This window comes from Panthera tigris, chromosome A2, assembly GCF_018350195.1.
Source record: "Panthera tigris isolate Pti1 chromosome A2, P.tigris_Pti1_mat1.1, whole genome shotgun sequence".
Taxonomy (NCBI): Eukaryota; Metazoa; Chordata; class Mammalia; order Carnivora; family Felidae; genus Panthera; species Panthera tigris.
Window position 1 is genome coordinate 12,599,067 of NC_056661.1, and position 25,577 is coordinate 12,624,643.

The following is a 25,577-nucleotide window of genomic DNA, read 5'->3' on the forward strand; positions in this document are numbered from 1 at the left end:
GCCATTCTGAGGTTTGCTTGCGGAGCCGGACAAAAACAAGCGGCACGTCTCGGTTTGCTCTCTCCTGCTATATAAGGAATTGGTTAGCGTTTCAATTTTAGCAAGATCCCGGAGCAAGTCCCTCAAGGAGCCACGCCCCTCTCGACCTCATCAAGCCCCGCCCCTCCGGGAGGAGCCTGCGCATGCGCGGCCGGCCCTCGGGCGGGGGCGGGGCGGGCCGCGGCTCCGACTTCCAACATGGCGCACGCTGGCGGCGGCGGCAGCGGCGGCGGCGGCCCCGCGGGCCGGGGACTGAGCGGCGCCCGCTGGGGTCGCTCGGGCTCCGCGGGCCACGAGAAGCTGCCCGTGCACGTGAGTGCTGTCCCTGCCTTCCCTCGCGAACCCTGTCGTCCGGCCCCCGCGGGCCGATGCCCCTCGCCCGGGCCCCGCCCGGCCCCGCCTCGGCCTCCACTCCGCACAGTCCCCGACCCCAGTCCCCTGACCCCTTACCTCGGCTGCTCTGAGGCTCGGCCCGCCCCCCTCCCCGCCAGAGACCCTCGTCCTCCGTCCCCTCCTCCGCCGACCCCCGCCCACTGGGACCCTCTCCCTCCTCGCAGGTGGAGGACGCCCTCACCTACCTGGACCAGGTGAAGATTCGCTTCGGCAGCGACCCCGCAACCTACAACGGCTTCCTGGAGATCATGAAGGAGTTCAAAAGCCAGAGGTACCCGCGGGACCCCTCCCCACCCCAGGGGGGGCGGCCCTGGGCCGCGATCCGGCTGAGCGGGGTGGGAACCCCCATCCCGGTTTGCCTCTCCGCCCCAGTCGGGTGACCTTGCGCAGGTCGTGGAACCTCTCAGAGCCTCCTTCCTTCTTAAAAAAAAACAAAAAACAAAAAACAAAAACGGGAGTGGAGAGTACCTCCCCTGTGGAGCTGTTATGGGGATTCCTGGAAGGAGAGCAGGGATGGGGTTAGGAGACAGCGGGAGAGAAGTCCACAAGTGCACAGTGCGGTCCTGTTTTTACTGAAAATGATTTTTTCAGTGAATTTTGTTCGTCAAGAATTTTTTAAAATTAATTTTAATTTTTTTAAGCACTACATTAAAAGGCTGTTATCTTGATCATTGAGTGTTTTGGAGCCCTCTCCCCGCCTCCCATTAAATCTTGTCATCAAGGTACCCTAGTCCCTGGCCTGTTGGAAAGTAGTGTGCATAAAATGCTTTGTAAAGGACCTGGCACATAGAAAGGGTTTAAAACATTAACTGATTTTGTGGGCACACAGGGGGGTTGAAGATAGATGGGGGACCTCGAGACCACGCCCTCATTTGACAGGGGGCTTACTTGGACTTACAGGGGGCCAGGAGCTTGCCCAGACTAAATTTAGGGGTAGTCAGGACTAGAATTTCTGCACTCTGACTCTTAGGTCCCCGCTGGTCACATCCCCACCATGCTGCTTCCCCCTCTTGAGGAAATGTGATAGGGTTGGCCTGGTTTCCTTCCAAGAGAGCCATGCAAGGGTCTCGAGGGAGCCCCAGTGCAGCCATGACGGAGACCCCTGGCATCGTTGTGCAACTGACACTTGCATTGCCTTTGGTATTTATGCCTTGCCATCACTTGCTGGGATCAACACCGGTGTCATAGTTTATCGCATTGCTTAGAGGGCTTTGGCCTCCTCCCTCTTCCTGGAGTCCCGGACTTCCACTCGGCTCCCCTGACATCTTCAGAACCGGATGCATGTGCTTGGAGTGTTCTGGGGAGCCGTGCCATGCAAATGCCCTGTGGTTCTCACTAGGAGGGCACAGCAAGCCGGAGCCTGGCTGCCGTGGAAGCAGATTACACGTTACACGTTGGCTGAATCACAACCGGTCACACTGCAGGGTGCCTTGTTGTCCTTCGAGAAGCTCGTTAGGTGGCGCCGTGAAGGGAGTTGGGAGTAGATTTCGCTTTTGGCGTGCTCCCCGAGACACTTGTGCCCACTTCTCATTCTTTTCTGTTCCAGCATCGATACTCCCGGAGTCATCCGACGCGTGTCGCAGCTATTCCACGAACACCCTGACCTCATTGTTGGATTCAACGCCTTCCTTCCCCTCGGGTACCGAATAGACATTCCCAAGAATGGCAAGTTAAACATACAGTCGCCTCTGTCGAGCCAGGTATGCCGCTGCAGGCGTTTGAGGGATCTGGCCTTAACGTGGCCCATTCTGGTACTCAGTCCCCAGGCCCGGTGGTGCGTCTTGTGTCTTACGTTGTGGGAGAGTCAGCGAAGAGCCGGTCTTTTTCCAGACTGCTGCTCGCTTCTAGCACAGGGCAGAATAGATCAAAATACCTCCACTGCCTGCCTCTTTACCCCCAAATCGATGGATCCATTTGGAGGATTTAAATCAAGAGTGGATGTATGTGTTTGTGTTGGAGGTGGGGGGCGGGGGGGGGGAGCGCATTCTCTTAACAGTTTTATGTCCTGTCAGAATAACCATCCACAGTCACCAAGCTCTTGTCCTGAGGCTTTCCCTGTGAGCGGGCTAGGCAGTTCACACTTGGACTTAGGCACGTGGTCTCTGGGCATCCTAGGTGCCGCCGACAAAATAAAGCAGTTGCGATGCGGGTGTGAATAGCCATGTCAGTGTCGCCGTGCCGCATTTAATTACCAACAGGGCCGCTGGCTCAGACAAGGCTTGTGGCTTTTGTTCCTCCTCTGTCCCTGCAGTCCGTTCTTGCCTGAGCTCACCAGACCCCCTGAGAAAATGAAAGCCTACGTGAGCTTTACTTTCATAAAGTAACCATTGTCTTTTTCTCCACCTTGGCCCTGTTGCCATAATGCTGTGCTCTTGGTGGGGGGGGGGGGGGGGGGCACCTGGTGCATTGGGGATGTTTGGAAGCATCCCGGCGCTCCACCCACTAGGCCCTCACCCAGTGGCAACAGCCAGAAGTGTCACCAGACGTCGCCAGATGCCTCCTGGGAGCAAAATCGCCCCCATCAGGAACCACTGGTGTGTGTGAGCCCACTCTTCCAGCCTCTTCTTGCTCTGCCCCAGGGGTTTGGGTTTTTAGCGGGGAGCGTAAAGCATCGACCGCAGGAAGCATTTGGTTGGTTTCTGGGTTTCGCCTGTGATGAAAGAGTCAGATTTGGAAGGAGAACAGCCAGACGCAGTGTGACAGTGACAGCCCTCTCTGAGAGCGAGGTTTTAAAAAGGAACTTGGGAGCGTGTGGCCGCTGCACTCCAGAGCCCTTCCGTTTCGCATTCACGAGTGGGGCCCCACGATCCAGATGTAAGGCTCGTTGGTTCAGACAGCGCAAGCCTGAGTGGGATTAATCTTCGGAACTGTCACAGCTGGCGAGGAGACCAAGCTCATCTGCAGCGGTGTGCACGGGAGCACTTTGATGAGTCCGAAGCGCCATATAAACACAGGGTGTCATTGCCATCGCTCACGAAGAAAGAGCCGAGGTCGAAGACCTAAATTGCGCTCCAGGTGTGGAAATCGCCTCTCTCCATCCCCGACCGTTGGAGGAACTCTGCTCGCGGGGCTGGATCTCCGTGTGAACCTGCACGGTGGTTACATTTGGAGGCTGTCCTTCCCGGAAAACAGCCATAAGGCCCTTGCTGTTGTGCTCACTCCATGGAGAGCTGTTATGGAGAGAGCGAGGCCAGCCCAGCCCTTTCTTCCCTGTGACTTAACAGTTACTTAACCCGGCTTTATAATCTCGCTGAAGCCCAGAGCCCCGAAACCAGCATGTCTGGAGCCCCCTTCTACGGCCGCCCACGCCATTTCAGTCCATATTGATTGACCTGTCTGTTTTTCCAGCCCTGCTTTCCGGTGCTCCTTTGGGCCAGGCATAAACGAGGTGGCCTCTTGGCTTCCTGGAGTCCTTTGAGAGGGCATAGTAGCCCAAGAAATTTTTTTTGTTGGTTTTCCTAGCTCGTTTTGAAGTACAGCTTTTTTTTTTTTTTTTTTTTCCATTTTTCATCTTACAAGTCCCGTCAACTACAGGCAAGGAAGGAGTAGCTCTCAGATGCTGACAAAGAGAATTAAGGGAGGCCCACACTGCGGGGGGCCCTTTGCCCTTTGTGCAGGTTTCTCAGCCTTGGCCCTGTTGCCCTTGGGACCAGATCGTTCTTTCTGGAACAGGCTGTCCCGGGCACTGTAGGGTGTTGAGTGGCGTCCCCGGCCGCCACCCCCCACCGTGTGACAACCCAGAAGCGTCTCCCCATGTTGCTACGTGACCCTGTGGGACAGAATCGTCGTCCTTGAGAACACTAGTGTGAGAGGAGGACAGACAGACACGTGCCATGATGGGGGGGGGTGCGGCCAGAGGAGGGCCAGGGCAGCACAGGGGGCCTGCCGCCCCCTGAGCCAGTCATCCAGGCCTCCGTTGTAACGTCACTCCTCAGCCCTCGACCGCCCCCCCCCCCCATCCTCACATCACCCCACCCCATCTCGGGTGTTTTAAAATAGCAACGCTAGGATGTGAAGTTAAAAATGCACTGTGCCTTGGTTTGCCTGGCCCGGCAGACCTGAGCGCAGGTCAGACAGGCCCCTCTTCTGTCTGGTTCACAACAATGTCCCCTGTTCCGGGACAGTGCCAGGCGCTGTGGGAGGAGCAAGACAACGTGTGGGAGGAGCAAGACGCAGCCTGTGGGTGGGAAAGTGATGAATCTCCCAGCTCCCAGGTTCGCTTCAGATCAACCCCGCCTCCCGGGAGCCAGCCCTTTTATGGTCGGCGGGAGCACGGGTAACGGTAGTGAACCTTTAGGGGTCGCTCGTACTCTAAGTGGTCCCTTTCCGTTCAGAGGCAGGCCTGCCGCGTTTTCCCTGGGGGAGGGTCATTTGGAAGTTCAGTGAGTTCCTGGCGGGTCGCCTCTGCCTCTCACATTGGTGTCTTAGTCACTCAGGGGGCAGGTATAGACCATCTTCTCTGCGCCTGGCGCTGGGGTTTATTCAGAGTCCCTGCTGTCAGGGGCACTTTGTAGGTCCACGTGGGGGACTCAGAGGATACGGGTGGACAGATTAATACCCGAGGGGGTTTAGGGCTGCGAGTGAAGGCAGGGGCAGGGTTTGAGGAGCCGTGGGCAGATGCTGCATGAGCGATCAAGAACCCCGCCTGTGTCTTGGGGTGGAGGTGTCCTGGGTGGGGTTTAGGAGCCTGGGGTGGGAATGAGTGGGCGTGCTTGAGAAACAGCCAGGAAGCCTGTGGGGTTGGGAAGTAAAGGGGAGAAGGTGGAGGAGAGAGCCAGGAGCATGGGGAGCCAGTGGAGAGTTCCAGAAAGGCCGCTCTGGCTGCGGTGCCAGAAATGGACTGAGGGGGCAAGAGAGGATCTGGGAGGCCATGGAGGGGTCCGTGTGATCCAGACAGAGTGGGTGGGGAGTCTGTGAAAGTGGGAAGTCCACAGAGGCTCCAGGCGGCCTCAGCCTCTGGGTGAAGGTGGCAGGCACTTGCTGAGGTGAGCAAAGCCTGGGAGCAGTCTGGGTGGCAGGGTGCCGCCCTGTGTTTGCGGTATGCTGTCTGATGAGCTGTCTCCTACCTATCCGGGTGGGGCTGTGTGCGGCCACCACTCCAAGGGCTGGCTATGTGGGGCTGGCCATCTGTGCCTAGGAGTATACCTAACTGTGCCTGTTAGGTCACTCAGGGTAAGCAGACAAGAGAAAAACTTGGATTGTTCTGGAAGGTTTAGAGCAGGGGTTGGCCCGTGGGCCAAAGCCAGCTTGTATTTGTATGGATAGTGGTTTTTACATTTCTCAGAGATGACATTAAAAATGTTTTAGCAGGGGTACCTGGGTGGCTCAGTCAGTTAAGCGTCCAACTTTGGCTCAGGTCATGATCTCACAGTTCATGGGTTCAAGCCCCGTGTCCAGCTCTGTGCTGACAGCTCAGAGCCTGGAGTCTGCTTCAGATTCTGTGTCTCCCTCTCTCTCTGCCCCTCCCCTGCTTGTGCGCACTCTCGCGCTCTCTCGCTCGCTCTCTCTCTCAAAAATAAATAAACATTAAAAAAATTTTTTTAGAGGTGCCTGGGTGGCTCAGTTAAGCATCCAGCTCTTAATTTTGGCTAAGGTTATGATCTCACAGTGAGATTGAGCCCCACATTGAGCTCTGCACTGGGCTTTGAGCCTGCTTGAGATTCTCCCTCTCTCTCTGCCCTCCCCTTGCATGCTCGCTCACTCTCTCTCTCTCAAATAAATAAATAAATAAATAAATAAATAAATAAATAAATCTTAAAAACAAAGATTTTAAGAGCACCTGGATGGCTCAGTTGGTTAAGCGTCTGACGCTTGATTTCAGCTCAGGTCATGATCTCATGGTTCATGGTTTTGAGCCCCATGTCAGGCTCCGTGCTGACAGCTTGGAGCCTGGAGCCTGCTTTAGATTTTGTGACTCCCTCTGTCTACCTCTTCCCCCACTTGTGCGCTCTCTCTCTCTCTCTCTCTCTCTCTGAAAAACAAATAAACATTTAAGAAAAAAACCCACCAAAGTTTTGAAATTGTGATAATATTCACATAACCTGAATTCCCGTTTTGTAAGTAAAGTATCCAACTCCGTGGGTTTGCATATGTTGACACAGCCACTGACACTAATTCCAGAACATTTTTATCACCCCAGAAAGAAACCATACCTCCCAATTCTCCTCTCCCACCAGCTTCTGGCAACCACTAATCCACTTTGTCTCTGTAGATTTGCTTGTTCTGGACATTTTATTTCAATGAAATCATGTATAACTTTTTGTGTCTGGCTTCCTTCACGTAGCATGATGGTTTCGAGGTTTATCCTCCTTGTAGCATGTGTCAGAGCTTCCTTCCCTTTGGTTTTTTTTTTTCCTAATATTTTGTTTTTAATTTTATTTTAGAGCACACGAGCAGGGAGAGGGGCAGAGAGAGAGAGAGAGAGAGAGAGAGAGAGAGAGAGAGAGACTCTTAAGCAGGCTCCAGTGCTCAGTGTGTAGCCCGACATGGGGCTCGATCCCATGACCCTGGGATTGTGATTTGAGCCGAAACCAGGAGTCGGACGCTCAACCGACTGAGCCGCCCAGGCACCCCTCTTCTTTCCTTTTTATAGTTGAATAATACTCCATCGTATGGTTGGACCACATTGTTTATCCATCCCTCCGTTAATAGACACTCGGGCCGTCTGCACGCCTGTTTTCGACTCTTTGGTAGATACTTAGGAGTGGGGTTGCAGGGTCACGTGGTAACTATGTTTAACTTCCCGAAGAACCGCCAGACCGTTGGCCACGGCAGGTGCACCGGGACTGTCTGGCCCTCTTTGCCAAGCCGTGGCCGTGAGGAGAGTTCACCTTGACACAGTGCCTCACTCCAGGGCATTGGAAGGGGCACGCCCCCTAGTTGGGCAGCTCCGATGAGCACGCCGCCTCTGCAGCAAACCTCTGCCCCAAGGCTGCTCCATCCCCCTAAGCCTCCCTGGCTCCTGCTGACTCCTGCTGACTCCTTCTGGCTCCTTCCGCTGCCAGGCCAGCACACCTGGAAGGAAGGCGGTAGAAGTAATCAGCAAGAGCGTCCCCACCGCTAGGGAGAGCCAGTATTTAGAATTGTGGCTGCTGCGGGTCTTTGGCGTGTGTGCTTGTCTCGGCTCAGACTTTTCTAGAGTTGCTTCTGCACCCATGTTTTGGGCTGAGTTGTGTCCTCTCCCCAACCCCGTCCCCACCCCCCACAATTCATACATTGAGGGCCTAACCCTCAGTATGTCAGAATGTGACGGTACTTGGAGACCTTTACAGAGGTAATTAAGGTAACATGAGGCCCTTAGGGTGTCCTTATAAGAAGAGGAAATTTGGACACACGGAGGGACCCACAGAGACGGTCAGCGATGTGAGAACACAGTGAGAAGACGGCCGCCTGCAAGCCCAAGATGCCTCCAGAGATACCAACCCTGCCGACACCTTGATCTTGGACTCCAGCCTCCAGAACCGTGAGGAAATAAATTTCTGTTGTGTCAGCGGCCCAGTCTTGTGGTGTTTTGTTACGGCGGCCTGAGCGGTGTAGCACAGCCGTCCAAGAGGACAGCGAGTGTGCCCGACGGGCGTGCCCATCATGATGACAGCTGTGTGCCCGGCACTCCCCATCCTGCAGAGTCTCCGGGTCAGTGCTTGGTGCCACGTGCTGATGTCACCGCCCGCCGAGGGGGATGGGAACACCCGACTCCGTCTGCTCCTTCTGGTCATCTGATGATTCCCAGCAGTGGATGAGGCTGGCTCTGTTCCAGGCACTGTTCCAGGCGCTTGGGATACGGCAGCGAACAAAGTGGCATCTCTGCCCTCGGGGCGTTTGCCGTCTGGTCGGGGGTGAACAGACAACGAAATGAGTACAATATGTTATGTCTAGGAAGGTGACACGTGCTGTGGAGAAAAACCGAGCAAGAAAGGGGCTTGGAATGCTGGGAGACAAGGCCATTCGAGTTTGGCGTGGGGCGGTTCCGGAAGACTCGCCGAGAACGTGTCCTCACAGACACCTGAAGCGGAGCTGGAGGGATCCCGACCTGCTGGAGAACCAGCTGTGTGCGCGGGGGACCTGCAGGATGCCAGGGGGTCGCCCCTGAAAGCCCAGTCAGGGTTTGTGGGGCGTCCTCAGAACCGCGCATAAAATTTCAGTTTAGAAACCTCAGCATCCCCTTCTTCATGGGGGTGGTCCTGCCCTGCCGCAGGTTAGGATTCTGGGCGCCCTGGAGAGAGAGGTGTGTGTGTGTTTTCTTTTTCATCTTTGTACGGACAGGAAAGCACACAGACGGAGGGCAGGCATGACGACTGGCCGGGGCCCGTCTCCTCCCGGGTGACGCGCCCCGGGCTTAGCACCCGAAGTCCCACAGTCCTGGACGGCGTGGGCGGCGGGGCCCCAACTTTGCCGGCACCGCTGACAGCAGGTGCTTTCACACCTCAGGACAGTCTCGCTGCAGTGGGCTGGCTTGAAAGCGTGGGGAGATTCTACAAACAGCCCCAAACTCCACTCCGAAGGGGATTACACTATCCACTTCTCGTGCCTTTCTCCCGAATGCTCGCTTTTCAAGGTGTCCGGTTGTCCATCAAACTTCTGTGTTCTTTGGTGAGACGGAGGCGAGTTCAGGAGACTCACCGGGCACCAGGAAGATGCACAGAGTGGTGAGGGAGGAGTTACCTGCACGTTCCGTGCCACGGGCCCCCCCCCTCCTTCGCTCCCCCCAAAGGAACGTTTCCCTGCCTCTCGTTAAAAACCTTGGCTCCGCGCTGGGTTTTGTGCTTGCTCTTTGCGCAGGCAGTGGCTCTGCCCGGCGTTCCTCACCCCTGTTCCCGGCGTCAGGACCGCCGGTAACTCGGGTCGTGCTGTTTGCAGGAGAATTCGCACAACCACAGCGACTGCACGGAGAACTTCAAGCAGCAGATGCTGTACAAGGAGGACAAAGCCCAGGTGCCCTTGGAGTCAGATTCCGTGGAGTTCAACAACGCCATCAGCTACGTGAACAAGATTAAGACCCGTTTTCTAGACCACCCGGAGATCTATAGATCGTTCTTGGAGATCTTGCACACTTACCAGGTGAGCGGCCTCCAGTCACACTTCACCGGCGTTCATGGCGCCGCATCCGAGGTGTTCACGTTGTCTGGTCTGAATTCGTCAAACCCTGTAAAATTCTGATCGGCTTTTTTTTTTTTTTTTTTTTTTTTTTTTTTAACTGCGATACAGTATACGTAACCTAAAACCCCCCACTTTAATCTTTTCTAAGTGTCCAGTTCAGTGGCATTAACTGTGCAGCCATTACCGCCCTCCATTCCCAGAACCCTTTGCATCTTGCAAAACTGAGACTCTGTCCCCATTAAACATGAACTCCCCCAGCCCCTGGCTCCCACCATCCTGCTGTCTGTCCCTCTGAATTTGACAACTCCAGGGACCTCCTGTCATAAGTGGGATCATAACAGTCTTTGTCCTTTGGTGTCTAACTTCTTTCATTCACCATGATGTCCTAAAGGTCCGTCCACGTTGTAGCCTGTGTCAGAATCTCCTTCCTTTTTCAGGCCGAAGTATATTCCGTGGCCTTGACACCCCAGTTGTGTTTATCTGTCCGTCCATTGATGGCCACTTGGCCTGCTCCCGTGTTTTGGCTGTTGTGAATATAATACTGCTGTGAACATGGGCATACCAGTATCTGTTGGAGTCCTGTTTAGTTACGATTTGATTTGATTTGATTTGATTATCATTTGTTAATTTTTTATTTATTTTTGAGACAGAGAGAGACAGAACATGAGCGGGGAAGGGGCAGAGAGAGAGGGAGACACAGAATCTGAAACAGGCTCCAGGCTCTGAGCTCTCGGCACAGAGCGCGACGCGGGGCTCGAACTCACGGACTATGAGATCATGACCTGAGCCTTAGTCGGCCGCTTAACCGACTGAGCCACCCAGGCGCCCCAATTTTATTTTATTTTTAATTTTTCTCAAGATGTTAGGTAATCTCTGCACCCAACGTAGAACTTGAATTCAGAACCCTGAGGTCAAGATTCATGTGCTCTACTGACTGAGCCAGCCAGGCGCCCCTCGTTAGGATTTTAATGTGCTCTTTGAGGCACCTCTGCATCCAAGAAGCACTAGGAAGCACCTAATACAGGGATTTAAAAAGGACCTAAGAAGCTGGTCTTCTTTTTATAAGAAGGCTTCGCGATTGTTTTGACAACACAGCTACCCTTTATTTATGCTAATTGCCAGCAAGTTCTGTGCACGGCCTGGGGCGACAGACATAAGTGGTTGCTGCTTGGTTCGGTCTGGAAGGAGAAACTTAGAGCTCTTCGGGGTGGAGAAAAAAACGTGTGTGGGAGGAGGCCTGGGGTTCATGGTTGCCAACCCTGGACGGGGGTGGGGGGGTAGTAGGGGTCAGGAGGGGGAGATTCAGGTTGAATTTGACACACCAGTCAGAACCATCAGGCAGCTGAGTGTAGACAAAGGGTAGACTGTCTCGAAGCCAGGAAGGTCTGTGCAGTGCAGTCACAGGGGTCAGATCAGATAGAGGGCTTCAGGGGACCTGAGGGCTGGGAGGGAAATGTCAAGGCCACTTGATGGGAGGGCTCACTCCCCTTAGAGCCACGGAGCAGGAATGTCATGCTGTCCACTCTAGGGGAGCCCCAGCACCGCCACCTTTGCTCTGTCACATTCTTGGGGATAAAGTTGACAGGGACTTATTTCTAATGGCCGTCCTGAGTTCTGCTTGCTGTTTCCGCCCCTCCCGACCCGAGTCCCCTCCAGTCTTCATCTTGTCGCTTTAAGCTCCAGGTCGGGCCGTCTTCCTTCAACCATTGGGGTCTTTGTGACTCCGGGTGGACAAGCCCCTCATCCTGGTAGTCCCTTCCCTTCAAGGTCCAGCCCTAGCTCCCCTCCCCCCTGCGCAGCAAAACAGGCCCCTTCGCCCTTGGGAGGGGAGTGGGCTCATCACTCACCTTGTACTTCCCCAGCCTCTGGTTGAGGACACGCAAGGGTGGAGGCCAAATCGTTGATGGCACGACTGTGCCCCGCTCTCATTCCGTCCACACTCCTACACAAGCCCCATCCCTGGCCAGGGCTCAGGCTGTGTCGTGCGGTGGGACCAGGACAAAAGCGTACAGAGCTATTCTCCAGAGCGAGGGGGCCCAGCGCGGGGCACCCCGGGGTGTTAGCAGGGTGGCAGGCCGCACTCCTGTCTCCTGGTGGTGGCGGTCACGGGCTCTGTCGGCCGGTTAGTTCTCTGTTTCGTGAGTCATCCCTCTGTCTCCTCCACAGCGGGATGCCTGAATGTCACAGCCTGGGGTGCCTCGTTCCTTGGCTAACGACTCATTTTCCCTTTCCCGAAAATCGGCAGAAGGAGCAGCTGAGCACGAAGGGCCGGCCATTCCGAGGCATGTCCGAGGAGGAGGTGTTCACCGAGGTGGCCAATCTCTTCCGGGGCCAGGAGGACCTGCTGTCCGAGTTTGGACAGTTCCTGCCTGAAGCCAAGCGCTCCCTGGTGAGTACAGAGTGCCCACTGTGACCCGGGGGCCACCTTCTTCTCAGCCGGGACCCTGTTTCTCAGGGCAGCCGTGAAGACCAGGCCAGCCTTACCTGCCACCCCCCCCCCCCCCAGGACACACTGGCTTCCCCCAGAAGGCACACAGCGTGCAGACACCCATGGGTCCCCCGTTCAGGCTCACGTCCACATCCTGCTGGGGCAGGTCCTGCTGTGGAGACCTGCCTGCAACCGGTGCCCTATGGGCAGGTGCAGGTGGGGGCGGTCCAAGGCAGCGTGGGGAACGGGGGGCACAGAGGGCGACGAGGGGCTTGGGAGCGGAGGGCAGGCGTGCAGACCGCATCCTCGGCCTTTCCCCCCCTGCCGTGGCCTGAGGCCCGCCGGGCTGCCCTTGCCACATCCTTTTCATTTTATTTTCTGTGAACGTAAGGCTTTTTAAAACTTGAAGTGAAATTCACGTAACGTAAAATACACCATTTTGAAGCATTCGGTTCAGTGGCATTTGGTTCACAGTAGTATTCAACCAGCACTTCTGTCCAGTTCCAGAGCATTTTCATCACCCCGAAGGAGACCCTGGCCCCGGGCGCAGGCACTCCCTGCTCCTCCTCGCCCAGCCCCCGGCACCCGCCAGGCTGCTTTCTGTCCCTGTAGATTGACCTATTCTGGACGTTTCGGGTAAAGGAGATCACATGTCACGTGGTCTTTAGTGTCTGGCTTCCACTCAGCGTGATGTCCCCGAGGTTCATCCACGTCATGAGATGCGCCCAGCCCTCGTTCCTCGTTATGGCTGAGTCATACTTCTTTGTGTGGACGGACTGCGTTTGGTTTATCCCTTCCTCCGCCAGTGGACATCTGGGTTGTTTTCTTTTAGGGGATTGTGAGTGATGCTGCTGTGAACGGGCATGTGCAGGGATTGATTTGAGTCCCCGATTTCCGTTCTTTGGGGTCTGTACCAAGGAGTGGAATTGCTGAGTCATACGGCGACTCTATGTTTCACTTTTTAAGGAGCTGCCAGACTGTTCCACAGCAGCTGCACCGTTTTACATTCTCGCCGGCCGAGCACTTCACCTCGTCCCCAGCACTTGGTGGTTTTTGTTTCGTTTTGTTTAAAAATTTTTTTTCTAACATTTATTTACTTTTGAGAGACAGGGCGAAACAGAGCCCGGGCTGGGGAGGGGCAGAGAGAGGGAGACACAGAATCCAAAGCAGGCTCCAGGCTCTGGGATGTCAGGCCAGAGCCCGACGCAGAGCTCGATTCAGCAGGGCTGAATCTGTTTATTAGCTTTATTTTTTACTTAGTTTTAAAAGCTGATTTAGTTTTTGAGAGAGAACATGCAGGTGGGGGAGAGGCAGAGAGAGAGAGAGGGAGAGAGAGGATCCCCAGCAGGCTCCACACTGTCAGCACAGAGCCTGACGCAGGGCTGGAACCCGTGAATCGTGAGATCGTAACCTGCGGTGAAATCAAGAGTGGGATGTTTAACCGACTGAGCTGTTTGTTAGCTTTAATAGTCTTGTGTCTTCACTCGGAATTTTTATATACACGATACCATGGCATCTGCTAATACAGTTTTCCTTCTTTTCCAATTTGGGTGCCTTTTATTTCTTTTTCTTGGCCTAATTGTTGTGTTGAGTAGAAGTGGTGGGAGCAGGCATCCCTGTCTTGGTGCTGACCTTAGACGGAAGGCTTTCCGGCTTTCAACGGAGTGTGCTGGGAGCTCTGGGCTTGTCGTAAATGCCTGTTATCAGATTGAAGAAAGGCTTTTCTATTCCTAGTTTGTTGACTGTTCCGTTTCCTCTTTTTGTTCCCTGCTTTGGACGTTGAGTTGGGGCGCGAGCACACAAGCGTGCCCACTGCTCCCCTTCCCCCCCCCCCCCCCCGCCCCACCTTAGGGCATCACCACCTCTCCAGGGTCCCGCTTCTAAATGACGATGTGGTGGGGGTGGGGCAGGGCTGGGGGCAGCAGTCTCGGGTCGGGGGCTTGGTGGGATGGGCACAGGAGTCTGGGTTTGGATGCCATCAACATTCTAGGTAGAATCGCATGGCCTCTCAGTGTCCATGAGTGCTCTCTCTAAGTCGGGATACCACCCAGAAACACTTCCTGACTCAAAGTCCCAGAAGCTCTGCTCCTGTCAAGTCGGGAGCTGTAGCCTGTCCTTCCAACCTTCCTGGAGCCTCGGGCGGGCGTGCTCAGGGGCTGGAGGGCCGGGTCGGGCCCTGGGAGCACACAGTCTGGGCCGAGACACTGGCTCGGCCTCCACAGGGGCTCAGGAGGGCTTGAGCCAGCCGCGTCACCTCCTGCGCCTCGTTTCCTTGTGTCTCACTTGGGGATGATGGCCTTCCTGCTCAGATGCAGATTGGCAAGCCGTCAAGTGCTTTGCGCTCAGCCCGGGACACACGCGGTACCCCAGAAAGAGCAGCTCTCGTTGTTCAGGGAAGGCGGGCGTAGGACCCAGACGGATTATCCCCCACCCTCTCCCAGCGCCAGCGTCCCCCCAGAGTGTCCGCCCAGGCGCAGGGCCTCCCTCTGCCCCGCCAGGACCGGCCTGTGGGAGGCCCCTGGGGAGTACCTGGGGAGGGCTGAGCAGAGCCCCCTGGGGACAGGGAGCTCCCCTCTCCCAGAGGCTCTCAGCTGAGCCCACCTCCTCGCGTCCCCACCCTCGTGTGCGCTCTCGGCCCTGCGTGTCTCTCTGAAGCGCCACAGCCCACGGCCCTCCTCGGGCGGGCTCCCTTTTCCCACACAAGGCCCCCTGCGGTGCTGCGCGCGCCCTTGTGCTGGTGCGCCTGGGATGCAGCTGTGCGCACTTGGGCCCCAGTAGCTGGGGCTGAGTGGTGCCGCCCGCCGGCTGGCCCCGACCCACCCCCTCCTGTGGCACACTCGGTGGGCTGTCGGACTGTCGTGCTTTCGGATCGGGATCTCGCACCTGGGCTCCGGCCTGTGTGGTGGCAGCTCTCGCCCCGGGCCCTGCCCTCGCTAGGGGCAGCCCATCCTCGGGGCAGAGGCGCCTACTCGAGTCCCAGGCCCGCTTTCGCGGTCCTGGCAGAGATCAGGGGGCCAGGGACGTCCCCTTTCTCAAGAGCGCCCTGCCTGGACAGGAGCTGGAGGTGCAGCACTGGGGGAGGGACCCTAGCAGGTCCTTGGGGCTGCGAGCCCTGCCTCTGCAGGAAGTTGGGAAAGCCGGCGCCGGAGCCCCCCTCTGCTAGAGTTGTGGGGGTGGGGTGCACAGCAGACACGTGATGACTCACAAACAGGCGGTCCGAACTCTGCAGGCCTGCAGCAGGCACAGCCTTACTTTTCCCCTTGAGGTTTCAGTCTTGGTGCTGGGTCCTCAGTGCTGCGTGGGGCCGGCCTAGCCTTGTTCTCCGATTGCCATGGCCGCGCGCCCCCTGCTGGGCACCGCTGAGCATTTGTGAAGCTGGACGCTGACAAAGCCCGCCCTGGAAGAGTCAGCATCTCCCTCCCCAAAAGCACCTGCCCACACAGTTTCTTTAAATAGCGTCTGTTATCAATTCAGCAGAGGGTTTTTTTGTGTTTATTGATCAGAGCGTCTTGTACATTTTAACAGATTGAATGAACTTTTTTTAAACTATTAAAAGCACCCACATACAATCTGTTGTATAATTTGATCTTTTATTCACCATCCTTTATGTTAGTTTTTGAATTTCCATTAAGACTGCAGGAAAAAGAAACCAAAGATGAAATTCGATACTGTGCTAATTAAATGTGACCAATTGGCCTAAGAGGGGTCAACAAACTTTTTTTTTTTAATGTTTGTTTATTTTGAGAGAGAGAAAGCAGGAGCAGAGGAGGGGCAGAGAGAGAGGGGGGGAGAGAGAAAAACTCCCAAGCAGGCTCCGTGCTGTCAGCACAGAGCCCAACGTGGGGCTCGATCCCACAAACCCTGAGATCATGACCTGAGAGTCCGGTGCTTAACCCACTGAGCCACCCAGGTGCCCCAACAAACGTTTTATGAAGAACCAGATAGTAAGTGTCTTAGGCTTTGCAGGCCAGTGGGTCTCTGTCGCAAAGACTCTGCTCTGTCATTATGGCTGGAAAGCAGCTTTGGATGCTCTGTAAACCAGTGGGCGTGGCTATGTGCCAGTAAAACTTTGTTTGCAAAAACAGGCCCAGCATGGGTAATAGGTCAGCCCCTGGCCAAAGTGTCTTTGGGGGTCCGTCCGGCTCACATGTTCGTGGTTGGGCACACATAACTAAAAAGTAAGAACTGTCTGAATGAAGTATTAGAGAAACTCGATAATACTGAGCTTGTCTTCTGGCTGGGTGAGTGGTGGATTTCCCTGTCAGGCCCCTGGTCCCACTCGGCACATCACGGCCGACACTCGGTCACCCGGCCGCCTCCTTTAGGAATCGGTGCTTGTACCTGTTCTGGCATCTACAACAAGAAATAGCGGTTGAAGATGGTTCTTTCGAGTAGCTTTGAATCTCTAGAAAACTGTTCTCCAGAGAAGTGTAACCAATCCCCTAAGGGCCAAGTTTTGCCTGTAATTAAATGATGGGTCTTTAATATGATCGGTATAATTATTATGCTAAAAATCACACGTGTTCGTGAGAAAACCAAGCATTAATTAGAACATCAGTGAACTTCCCCTTCCCTGTCTCAGTTTCTAAGTCATTCTCTTCAGAGTTACATACTCGCAAATGTCTTACGTTATCTTTCTAGAAGTTTCCTACACACGTGCAAACGAATGTTTATTCTCCGATAAAAACTAAACATCCGCTTGTTAATTCTGCCCCTACATTTTTTTTTTTTCTTGTTCATGTAAGAATATACCAGGTACACCTGTCCCCAGCAGGGACACAGAGGACACGGACACAGAGTTCACTGGTATCTGATAGTTCCTGGCTATTTTGTTTGGCTACATCACACCTTGCTCACCCAGCCCACACTTCGGGCCAAGAATACTCCTCCCTTTAGGTCGTGTCTCCACGTCCCAGGTTCGGTGGCGGGGCGGGACCTGGGACGTGGTGGGGTGACTGCGGGGTGCCTCTCTGGCCCAGCACGCATCTTGCAGAAAACCTTGCGGCCTGTCTGCCTCCCCAGCGTCTGCTCCGCTCTCCGCCACGTGCACATAGATGCAAATCCTGAACCGTTCTTCCGGAACTATTTTTCGTAAATATGGCCGACACCCTGTAGACACCCCACTTGTGAGGAGCATCCCTGTCTATGAAGCGTAGGACCTGGGAGGACCGGTGACGAGCCCCTGGCTGTGTGCTGACTCTCCTCAAGACGTGTTTTCTCACTCGTAGAGAAGAATACAGACTCGGCTGGAAGCCCCCGCCCCCGCCCCCCTGCCCCGCAGGTGCCCTGGTAGCCACTAGCTGCTTCCTCTTACTGCCGAGGCTGGTGCGTGCCAGTGTCCCCGCCTGAAATGCTCTTCCTTTCTATGGGGCACTCAGACATGCAGTCACATCCCCGTTGTCAGTGGTCTGTTGGGTGCGCCCAACTCTGGTGTCTCCCTGCTGTGCCCTCCTGCACCTGTCAGGACCCTCATCCATCCTGGCCTTTCCTGCACCTTCACCATGTTAAGATTACGATGATTTGGGTGCACGGTCTCTCCCCTAGTAAACGTGAGCATCTCGAGGCTGGAGTCGTCTTGCCTGCAGACGGGGCCCCTGGCCTGTGGCAGGCGGCATTCACTGGGGCCGTGGGCCGAGCCAAAGGTGGTTCCACGCACTCAGACCCGCCAAGAGCCAGCCCCGAAGGGCCCAGCACTAATCGCCTCCTGTGTTTGTGTTTTTAGTTCACGGGAAATGGACCATGCGAAATGAACAGCGTCCAGAAGAGTGAGCATGAGAAGAATCTGGAACACAGCAAAAAGCGCTCTCGGCCCTCGCTCCTCCGTCCGGTGTCTGCACCAGCCAAGGTAACCGTCAGCTGTGCTCACAGGTGACCCACACATGTGGGCACCCGGCAGCCTGGTCCTCGGGAATAGGTGACCTCGGGAGCAATATGCAGAGGCTCCGAGCAGCAGGCCCTGGGAATGGACCCTGGTCTGACTGGAATTCATCAGCTGTGGGACCTTAGGATGTCAGCTCACTCCTCAGGTGGCTGTTTACCTGTTACCCCTGGCTCACAGGATTGGTATGAGGAGTGTTACCTTTTCCGGTGGAAATAGGATGTACTGCTCAGTCTGCTCCTTTTCGCCATAATGGCTCTTTCATAGGCAGGGCCACCATGTGCGGTTGTGCAGGTCGGTCACTGCACAAGAAGCCCGCTGAGAGGTGAGAGAGGCTGAGATCCAGCTCCTGTCGCACTCATTACCGGTGATGGCGATTTTCTAATTCCATCACATTTTGTGCATTTACTAGTTGGGTTTCTACTGTAAGGAAGAGCTTTTTCTTCATCCCCATTTATCAGGTTACCTATGCCAGCATGGACCCTGAGTTATAACCCATGATTTTCATTGTTTATCTTGGCATCTAAACTGTCTCAGATATGGCCAGTGGGGCCCCTTCAAGCTGGCTTCTGTGTCCTCTGGACATATCCCCAGCATTGGGAGATGATTTTGTAGGGTCCGCAACGCCTCAAGAGTGCAGCTAAGTTCTGGTCTAAGTCCAGTTTAGAGACAGAAGTCTTCACAGAGATTTAAAACCCAAGCTTCTTGGGGCATCTGGGTGGCTCAGTCGGTTAAGCGCCCAACTCTTGATTTCGGCTCAGGTCAGGATCTCACGGTTCGTGGGTTTGAGCCCCGTGTGGGGCTCCGCGTTGACTGCGCAGAGCCCGCTTGGGATTCTCTGTCTATTCCTTCCCCACATGCGTGCTCTCTCTCAAAATAAATTAAAAACAATTTTTTTTTTTTTTTTTTAAACCCGGGCTGATCCAAGAGATTGGATCATCCTGTCCTCTTCCCGTCCCCTTGCCCCCACCATCACAGCCCACGGGACAAAACAGGCAGGGGAGAGGGTTCTGATACTGTGTCCAGGGGCACGTCTCCCTTGCCGTTCCAATTTTGTGATGCTCCCGCCTCTCGTCGAGAGCCCTAAACTGCCGAGATTTAGATCCCAGATTGTGGGCAGGGCGGTTGTGACCGTCACCCTTCGCCAGGCCACGGAGGCTGAGGTGGGTGGTCCTGAGAATTCCTCCACAGGGGTCCGGGGCAGACCTCCCCCGGCACCTCGTGACGGTTGCTGTCGGAGAGCTCAATGTTGCCGATGTGGCAACTCTGACAAAGATGAACGGAGCCTTCACGGCGCGGGATTTCTCTCCACAGAAGAAAATGAAACTCCGAGGTACCAAAGACCTGTCCATCGCTGCCGTGGGCAAGTATGGCACGCTGCAGGAGTTCTCCTTCTTTGACAAGGTGAGCCGTCGAGGCCGGCCTCCCCCAGCTCAGACGTGCAGGATGGGAGCCCCAGGGAAGGGAGCTGGGAGGGTGGGGAGCTGCTGGGGCCGGCCCGGGAGAAGGGGCCGGCACCCAGCTTCCACAGCAGAGGGGGCGTGGGCAGGAGGCAGCAGGGCTCGGAGCCCCAGCAGGCTTGAGGACGCACGTCCGCCCCTCCTGAGCTGTATGGCTTTCCTAAAGCAAGGATGGTCCCGTGGTTCCCCCATCGGGGTCGGTGGCAGGAGCCAGCGAGATGGCCCCGTGCACGCACTGTCCGCGCCACGTCATCAGTTGCACGCAGAGCATTGCCCTGCGGCCCGCGGCCGTCACTCGAGAGCATGCCTGTGTTGGTCACTCTGCGCTCACCGAGCGGTGTCTGAGCCGAGCGAGGGGAGGGGTGAGGGTGGGGCCTGGCCCTCCGGGGCCCCCTGACCCCCTGTCCCCGCAGGTTCGCAGGGTGCTGAAGAGCCAGGAGGTCTACGAGAACTTCCTTCGCTGCATCGCACTCTTCAACCAGGAGCTCGTGTCCGGCTCTGAGCTCCTCCAGCTCGTCAGCCCGTTTCTCGGGTGAGTGACGCTTCCCGGGGCTTCCCACGCGGGTGTGTTTCCGGAAACTCCGTCCACCCTGCCGTTGGTCATCGCTTTCGAGAAAGAGTGAAGCCTTTTTTTTTTTTTTAATTTGGTTTTCAATCGCAAGGGTCATAGAGGTCGTAGGTGGAGCTGCAGTCGGAGGAAAGAACACAGGTCCTGGGCGCCGTTCGCCCGTGGCGGCATCTGTGGTCACGTGACAACCAGGATGTTGACTCTCGCCCAGGCCACCCATCTCTTCAGGGTTTCCTGTTTCTAGTGTATGTGCGCGTGCGTGTTGATACAGCTCCGTCACCTGGGAAGCCTCGTGTGTCCGCCGCGGTCAAGATGCAGAGTGGCTTCAGACCCACAGGGGTGCTCGTGTTGACCTCTGATACCCTCACCCGTGTCCCTCCTACACGCCACCCCAGTCTCGGCCCCAACCCCCTGGCAACCCCTAACCTACGCTCCACCTGTAGACCTTCCGCAACAGAAGTGTATAGATGGAATTATACCGTAGGTAACCTTCGGGTGATTGGGTTTTCATCACCCAGCGTAAATCCCCTAGAGATTCACTTGCTACGTGCTTTTAAAAACTACCAATCAGAAATTTCGAAGAAGGATGAAAGGGCCACCCGGCATCCCGGCTGTCCAGAGAGAAGCCCTGTTAGCGGGTCAGCGGTCTGCTTCCAGCATCCCCCGCTGCTGCAGGTGTGGGCGGACCCTTGGGGCCGGGGCAGCCGCTGGAGGGCAGAGATGTTCTAGGAGGTGAGTGCATGTGCCCAGTTCGTGCACAGTGTGCTTTCTTGCCTCCTCACCAGCTCTGTCCCTTCGGGCGAGTGTCCCAGCCAGTCTGAGCCTGTTCTCCATTTATAGAGGTCCCGCACGGTCTTGGAGCCCTCCAAGTGGGCTGGACGCGTAAGACCTTTGAAGTCGTGTCTGGAGCATGGCGAGCGCACGTTACACGTGACCCACGGTATCTTAGCGCTAAAGATGTCCCCAGGGACTGGTGCCTCCTGAGCCTTTTACTGTGAATTTAAAAAATGTTTTTAATTTTTTTTGAGACAGAGACAGAGCATGAGCAAGGGAGGGGCAGAGAGAGAGAAGGAGACACAGGATCCCAAGCAGGCTCCAGGCTCTGAGCTGTCAGCACAGAGCCCGATGCGGAGCTTGAACTCACGACCAAGAGATCATGACCTGAGCTGAAGTCGGACGCTTAACCAACTGAGCCACCCAGGCGCCCCGAAAAAATGTTTTTAATTTTTAAAAAAGTGTATAAACTTAAAGCACAGATCCAGGAAACCATGTGACGGAGGACTCCATGAGTCATGAATCATTTTTAGGCAAAGCCCCTTGTGCCCACCACCCAGGATACAAGTGGGCCTGGGCCGGCCCCCAGGAGCCCCTCCGTGTGCCATCCCATCATGCTCTCTGCCCCTTCAAAAGCATCACTGGGGAGTGAGCACCTCCCTACGCTACGGATGGCACAGGAACCACCAAGCACACGGCTCAGTCTTGCCCCTTTGTCTGGGTTTGGTCTCCTGATTCGTCCTGCGAGTCCCTCCCCCTTTTGTCCTTACTGTTTCGGTGTTGGCGCCCTCACCCCTTGGGTGGGTTTTGCCACCTGCAACTTCACGGTCCCATCCCCCACGTCCCTCTGTCTATCCGGAGGCGGTGGTGTCCGAGTTCTTTTTATGGTTCATTCATTTATTTATATGTTCGCTGGGGGTTGCAAGAGAGAAAATCTCAACAGTATTTCCCACCTTTTGGCAACCCAGGGTAGATGCTTGATTTCTCCCTTTATTGTGGTGTCTGGGTGATGAGTCACATTCTTGTCTCATCGGGACCAGTTAGGGACCAATTCTTTTTTTTTCTTTTTAAGCATCATATGGACTCACGGACACATTAGATGTGTTTCTGTATATTTTAAAGATGGAGAAGCTGAGGCCCAGAACGAATACCTCTCACTTCCCCAGAGACCAGCTCCTCAGAGAGAGCTTTGCCGTGGTGACTGATGGGTCTGGGGTGGACCAGCCTGGCAGCTGGCCCTTCATTCATGCTCTGCCCTCTGGTTATGAGCGTGGCCGTTGTTTCCCAGAAGTAGCATCATACTGTCAGACTGGGCTACAGCACCCTTTTTTTTTTTAATTCAGTATTTCTTGGCCAGTGTCAGTGGTCAGTGTCAGACGTGAGCGTACATGATCATTTTTAGCGACTGCATAATGTTCCCTTATTTGTATGTACTGTGGTTTTCTCAGCAGGGTCTGTAACGGACATTGGTCTCCAGTTTCTTTCTGTAATCGGTGCTGAGATCATGGCTCCGTAGGTTGGGATACCCAAAGGTCAAGTTAGGGTCGTCAGGAGGTGCTTCCTTGGTGATTCTGAGAGAGGGTACCCACGTCAGGGTGACCCGTTTGCTGGGGTTAACTTTCCCAGGCTGGTAAAGCTGTGGTAACACTTTGAAAAACGGCCCAGAGCAGGATGGTGTGGCCACTTACACTGCCTCGGCCATACCGTGCCTGGCTTTTTATATGGACTTGGACTGCCTGCTCACTCCCACGGAAGCGTGTCTGTGAGCTCAGAATCCAGTGCTCTGAGCCTGGTTCCTGGCCGGGAAGTGGGCGCTGTTGTTGGAAAGACGAAGTGCCGTGACGAGTGAGGGGCCCCTGGAGGCCTGTGCGGGGCGGGGAATGCCGCACGTGGCCTTGGCCTGCCCAGCTGGGCGCGTCACCAGCCCCCAGTCCGAAGTGGGCCTCTGCTTCCTACCAGCGGAGCGAGAGTTTCTTTGTTCGCCAAATGGCCAAACCTACTTCCTGCAGTTGTCGGCGGGATTAAGGGAGAAGAATGAAGGAACTCAAAATTTGAGGTACTGAGCAGGTGGGCAGCGTTGGGTCGGGGTCCGCTGTTCCCACGTCCGCGTGCCGAGAGCAGTGTGGGGGCAGCAGGCCTCTCTGACTGCTCGCCTTGATGTGAGGCCCGGCTGGGCGAACATTCACCTCGAAAAGGCCTCTCTTGCGTTGTGAGCCTCGGTGTGGGTTTGCACACCCACAGGCAGCCATGCCCGGGGGCCCAGAGATCTGCCACCTGGTGATGGCACGGCCTTAGTCGGGGCCGGAGTGGGGTGTGCCGGAGTGACCGTTTCCCCTTCCGAGCGTTCGTAGTTTCTGCTTATGCCGACTGCAGCCTCCGTTGTCCTCTGCACTGGTTTTGTGGATGTTTTCCATCCCTGTGTTTCCATTCGCTTGTGTGTTTTCCTTGTGAGCTGAGTTGGCATGGGGTCCTTACAGCTGGGGCACAGTGGACGGCCGTCTCAGGAGAGGAGGGCATGGGTCACGAAGGAAGGAAGCTGCCGGAAGGCAGGTCACCATGCCACCTGTCAAAGTAACTATCCTTTTGGTAGGATTTCATACTCATTTAATCACAGATCCAGGTGACGCTGGGGGCCAGTTGTGTTCAGATCTTCCCATTGCACAGCCGTTACGTTACGACTCATGTGAACTTGTCTGCGGAGGGATCCTTTCCTGGGAGGGATCGCCCTAGGGGAGGCTTCTCCCTCAGGGAGGAAGGCTCTGGAGCAGGGGTTGGCGGACTTTTATCTGTCTGGGGCCAAGGGTGGCACTACGGAACTCTGGCATTGTGCAAAAGCAGCCACAGACCATACTGAGCAATGGACACAACGATGTACCAATAAAACTTTATTTGCAAGGACGGGCACGGACAGCTTGCCAATAGTTCACCGACCCCGGGCCTGATGCCCAACCTCTTCCGGTTAAAGACCATCACTGAGGTGCCTGGGTGGCTCAGTGGGATAAGCATCCGACTCTTGATTTTGGCTCAGGTCACGATCTCATGGTTTGTGAGATTGAGCCCCATGTGGGGCTCCGCACTCAGTGTGGAGATTCTCTCCCTCTCTGCCCCTTCCCCCGTGCACGTGCGGGCGTGCTCTCTCTCTCTCTCGCTCTCTTTCAAATAAATACAATTTAAAGAACATCAGTAGCCCCAGCTTCTGCCAGTCTAAGTTGTCTATTCCAGCATGTTTCAAGGCTCTCCTGTTAGTGGCGGGACCTGGCTGGTGACAAAGGGGTGGGAGGGAGATTTACTCACCATTTGAGGGCATTGCACACATCTGGTGCTTGGTTCCGCCTCTCGCCACTCCTCTCTGACCACCTTCAGCAGGTGTCTACACGAAGCCATTCTGAAATCTCCAGGTCCCTCTCAGAAAGCCCCCCCCCCCCCCCCCCCCCCCGGAATCCAACTTACTCTTTGTCTTTATTTCTGAAGGAAATTTCCAGAACTCTTTGCACAGTTCAAGTCCTTCCTGGGGGTAAAGGAGCTGTCATTCGCCCCGCCCATGAGCGACAGATCCGGGGATGGAATCAGCCGGGAAATTGACTACGCGTCTTGCAAACGCATTGGATCCAGCTACCGAGCGCTCCCCAAAACCTACCAGCAGCCCAAGTGCAGTGGGAGGACGGCCATCTGCAAGGAGGTAGTGCCACAGTAACACCCATCACCCCCATGCTTTACAGAAAAGAACTGAGTGTTGACCCCCTAAATACTGAATGGTGGATGGTGCTGGGGTGTGGCCAGACAAAATGCCTGCACTGAGAGGATGGTTTCTTCTGCTGGTAGTTTTGGCAGCCGTGGGACAGACGATGCTGGCGTAGGCTTTGGCATGTTCTTCTGTTGTTTAGACTTAACGTTTCTTTCTGCCGTCAGCCTGCTCTGTCCCAGGTTCGCTGTGCTTGGTATGTTCCATTTAGCTTGACCATTGAGTACTTTTTCAGGGTTAGTAGACAAGAGTGTTCCTCTGTTTCCATAATTCAAGAGTGCTTGCTGGATTTCAGGGTATGTAGCCCAGGAGTCAGTAAACTAAAATCCGGCCCATGCCGGTGTTTGTAAATAAAGTTTTGTTGGCACACAGACATGCCCGTTCATTTACATAGCGCCTGTGACTGCCATTAGCAGGACAGAGGCAGAGTTGAATAGTCCTGACAGACGGGATGGCCTGCCAAACCTAAAACGTTTAGTATCTGGCCCTTTACAGAGAACATTTGCCAACCCCTGCAAGAGTACGATTTGTTTACTTGACCAAAGTCACGTTTTCTCTTAAACTCACTTTCAAATTAATGTTGCCCTTTGTATGATAAAGTGGTTTCCTGTGAAATTAGGATTCCATTTCTTGTCTCCATTATCTTTTACCCTGGACGACGTAGTAAACCGTCCTGGCCGCCGAGGCCTGCTGCACTGGGCACACAGCGTTTCCTCTCCATGCAGGTGCTGAATGACACCTGGGTCTCCTTCCCCTCCTGGTCAGAGGACTCCACTTTCGTCAGTTCCAAGAAGACCCCCTACGAGGAGCAGCTGCACCGCTGTGAGGACGAGCGTTTCGAGGTGTGTGTGCTGGCACCCCGGGGCCCTGGGCGGTCAGGGAGGCGCGGGGCGGCGCCTTCCTCCCCATCTCCGCTTTAGTCTGTCCTCCTCCCTCTCCACCCTGGGAGGCGTCCGTGGTGATCCTCCCCACCCTCCCGAGTAGCAGGGATTCCAGCGCTTTCCAGCAGGGGGCAGCACCTGAAAGTGTCCTTTTCCTGCCCCCTCCGCTTTCCCGCTGGTTAGGAAATGGTACCGTTCCTTTTCATTTTAAATATATGCGTATTTGAATTTAATTAATTAACTCTAATTTTTTTCATTGAAATGCTTGTTGAGATCGTTGTGTATTTACGTGCAGCAAGCGATCCGGGTGCCCTCCTC

General features: G+C 55.2%; 1 protein-coding gene across 1 annotated transcript in view; it reads left to right on the forward strand.

Moving 5' to 3' along the window:
• Positions 1-229: 229 nt before the first annotated feature.
• The window catches only part of SIN3B (SIN3 transcription regulator family member B), a 37,493-nt gene continuing 12,145 nt past the window's right edge, over positions 230-25,577 (forward strand). Inside the window, exons 1-10 of the mRNA XM_042978501.1 lie at positions 230-351; positions 597-703; positions 1,979-2,132; positions 9,289-9,489; positions 11,774-11,917; positions 17,679-17,801; positions 19,149-19,238; positions 19,708-19,826; positions 24,108-24,315; positions 25,104-25,220. Of these exons, the coding sequence (XP_042834435.1) occupies positions 238-351; positions 597-703; positions 1,979-2,132; positions 9,289-9,489; positions 11,774-11,917; positions 17,679-17,801; positions 19,149-19,238; positions 19,708-19,826; positions 24,108-24,315; positions 25,104-25,220 (1,377 nt within the window). The 5' untranslated portion in view covers positions 230-237. The remainder of the gene's footprint in view (positions 352-596; positions 704-1,978; positions 2,133-9,288; positions 9,490-11,773; positions 11,918-17,678; positions 17,802-19,148; positions 19,239-19,707; positions 19,827-24,107; positions 24,316-25,103; positions 25,221-25,577) is intronic.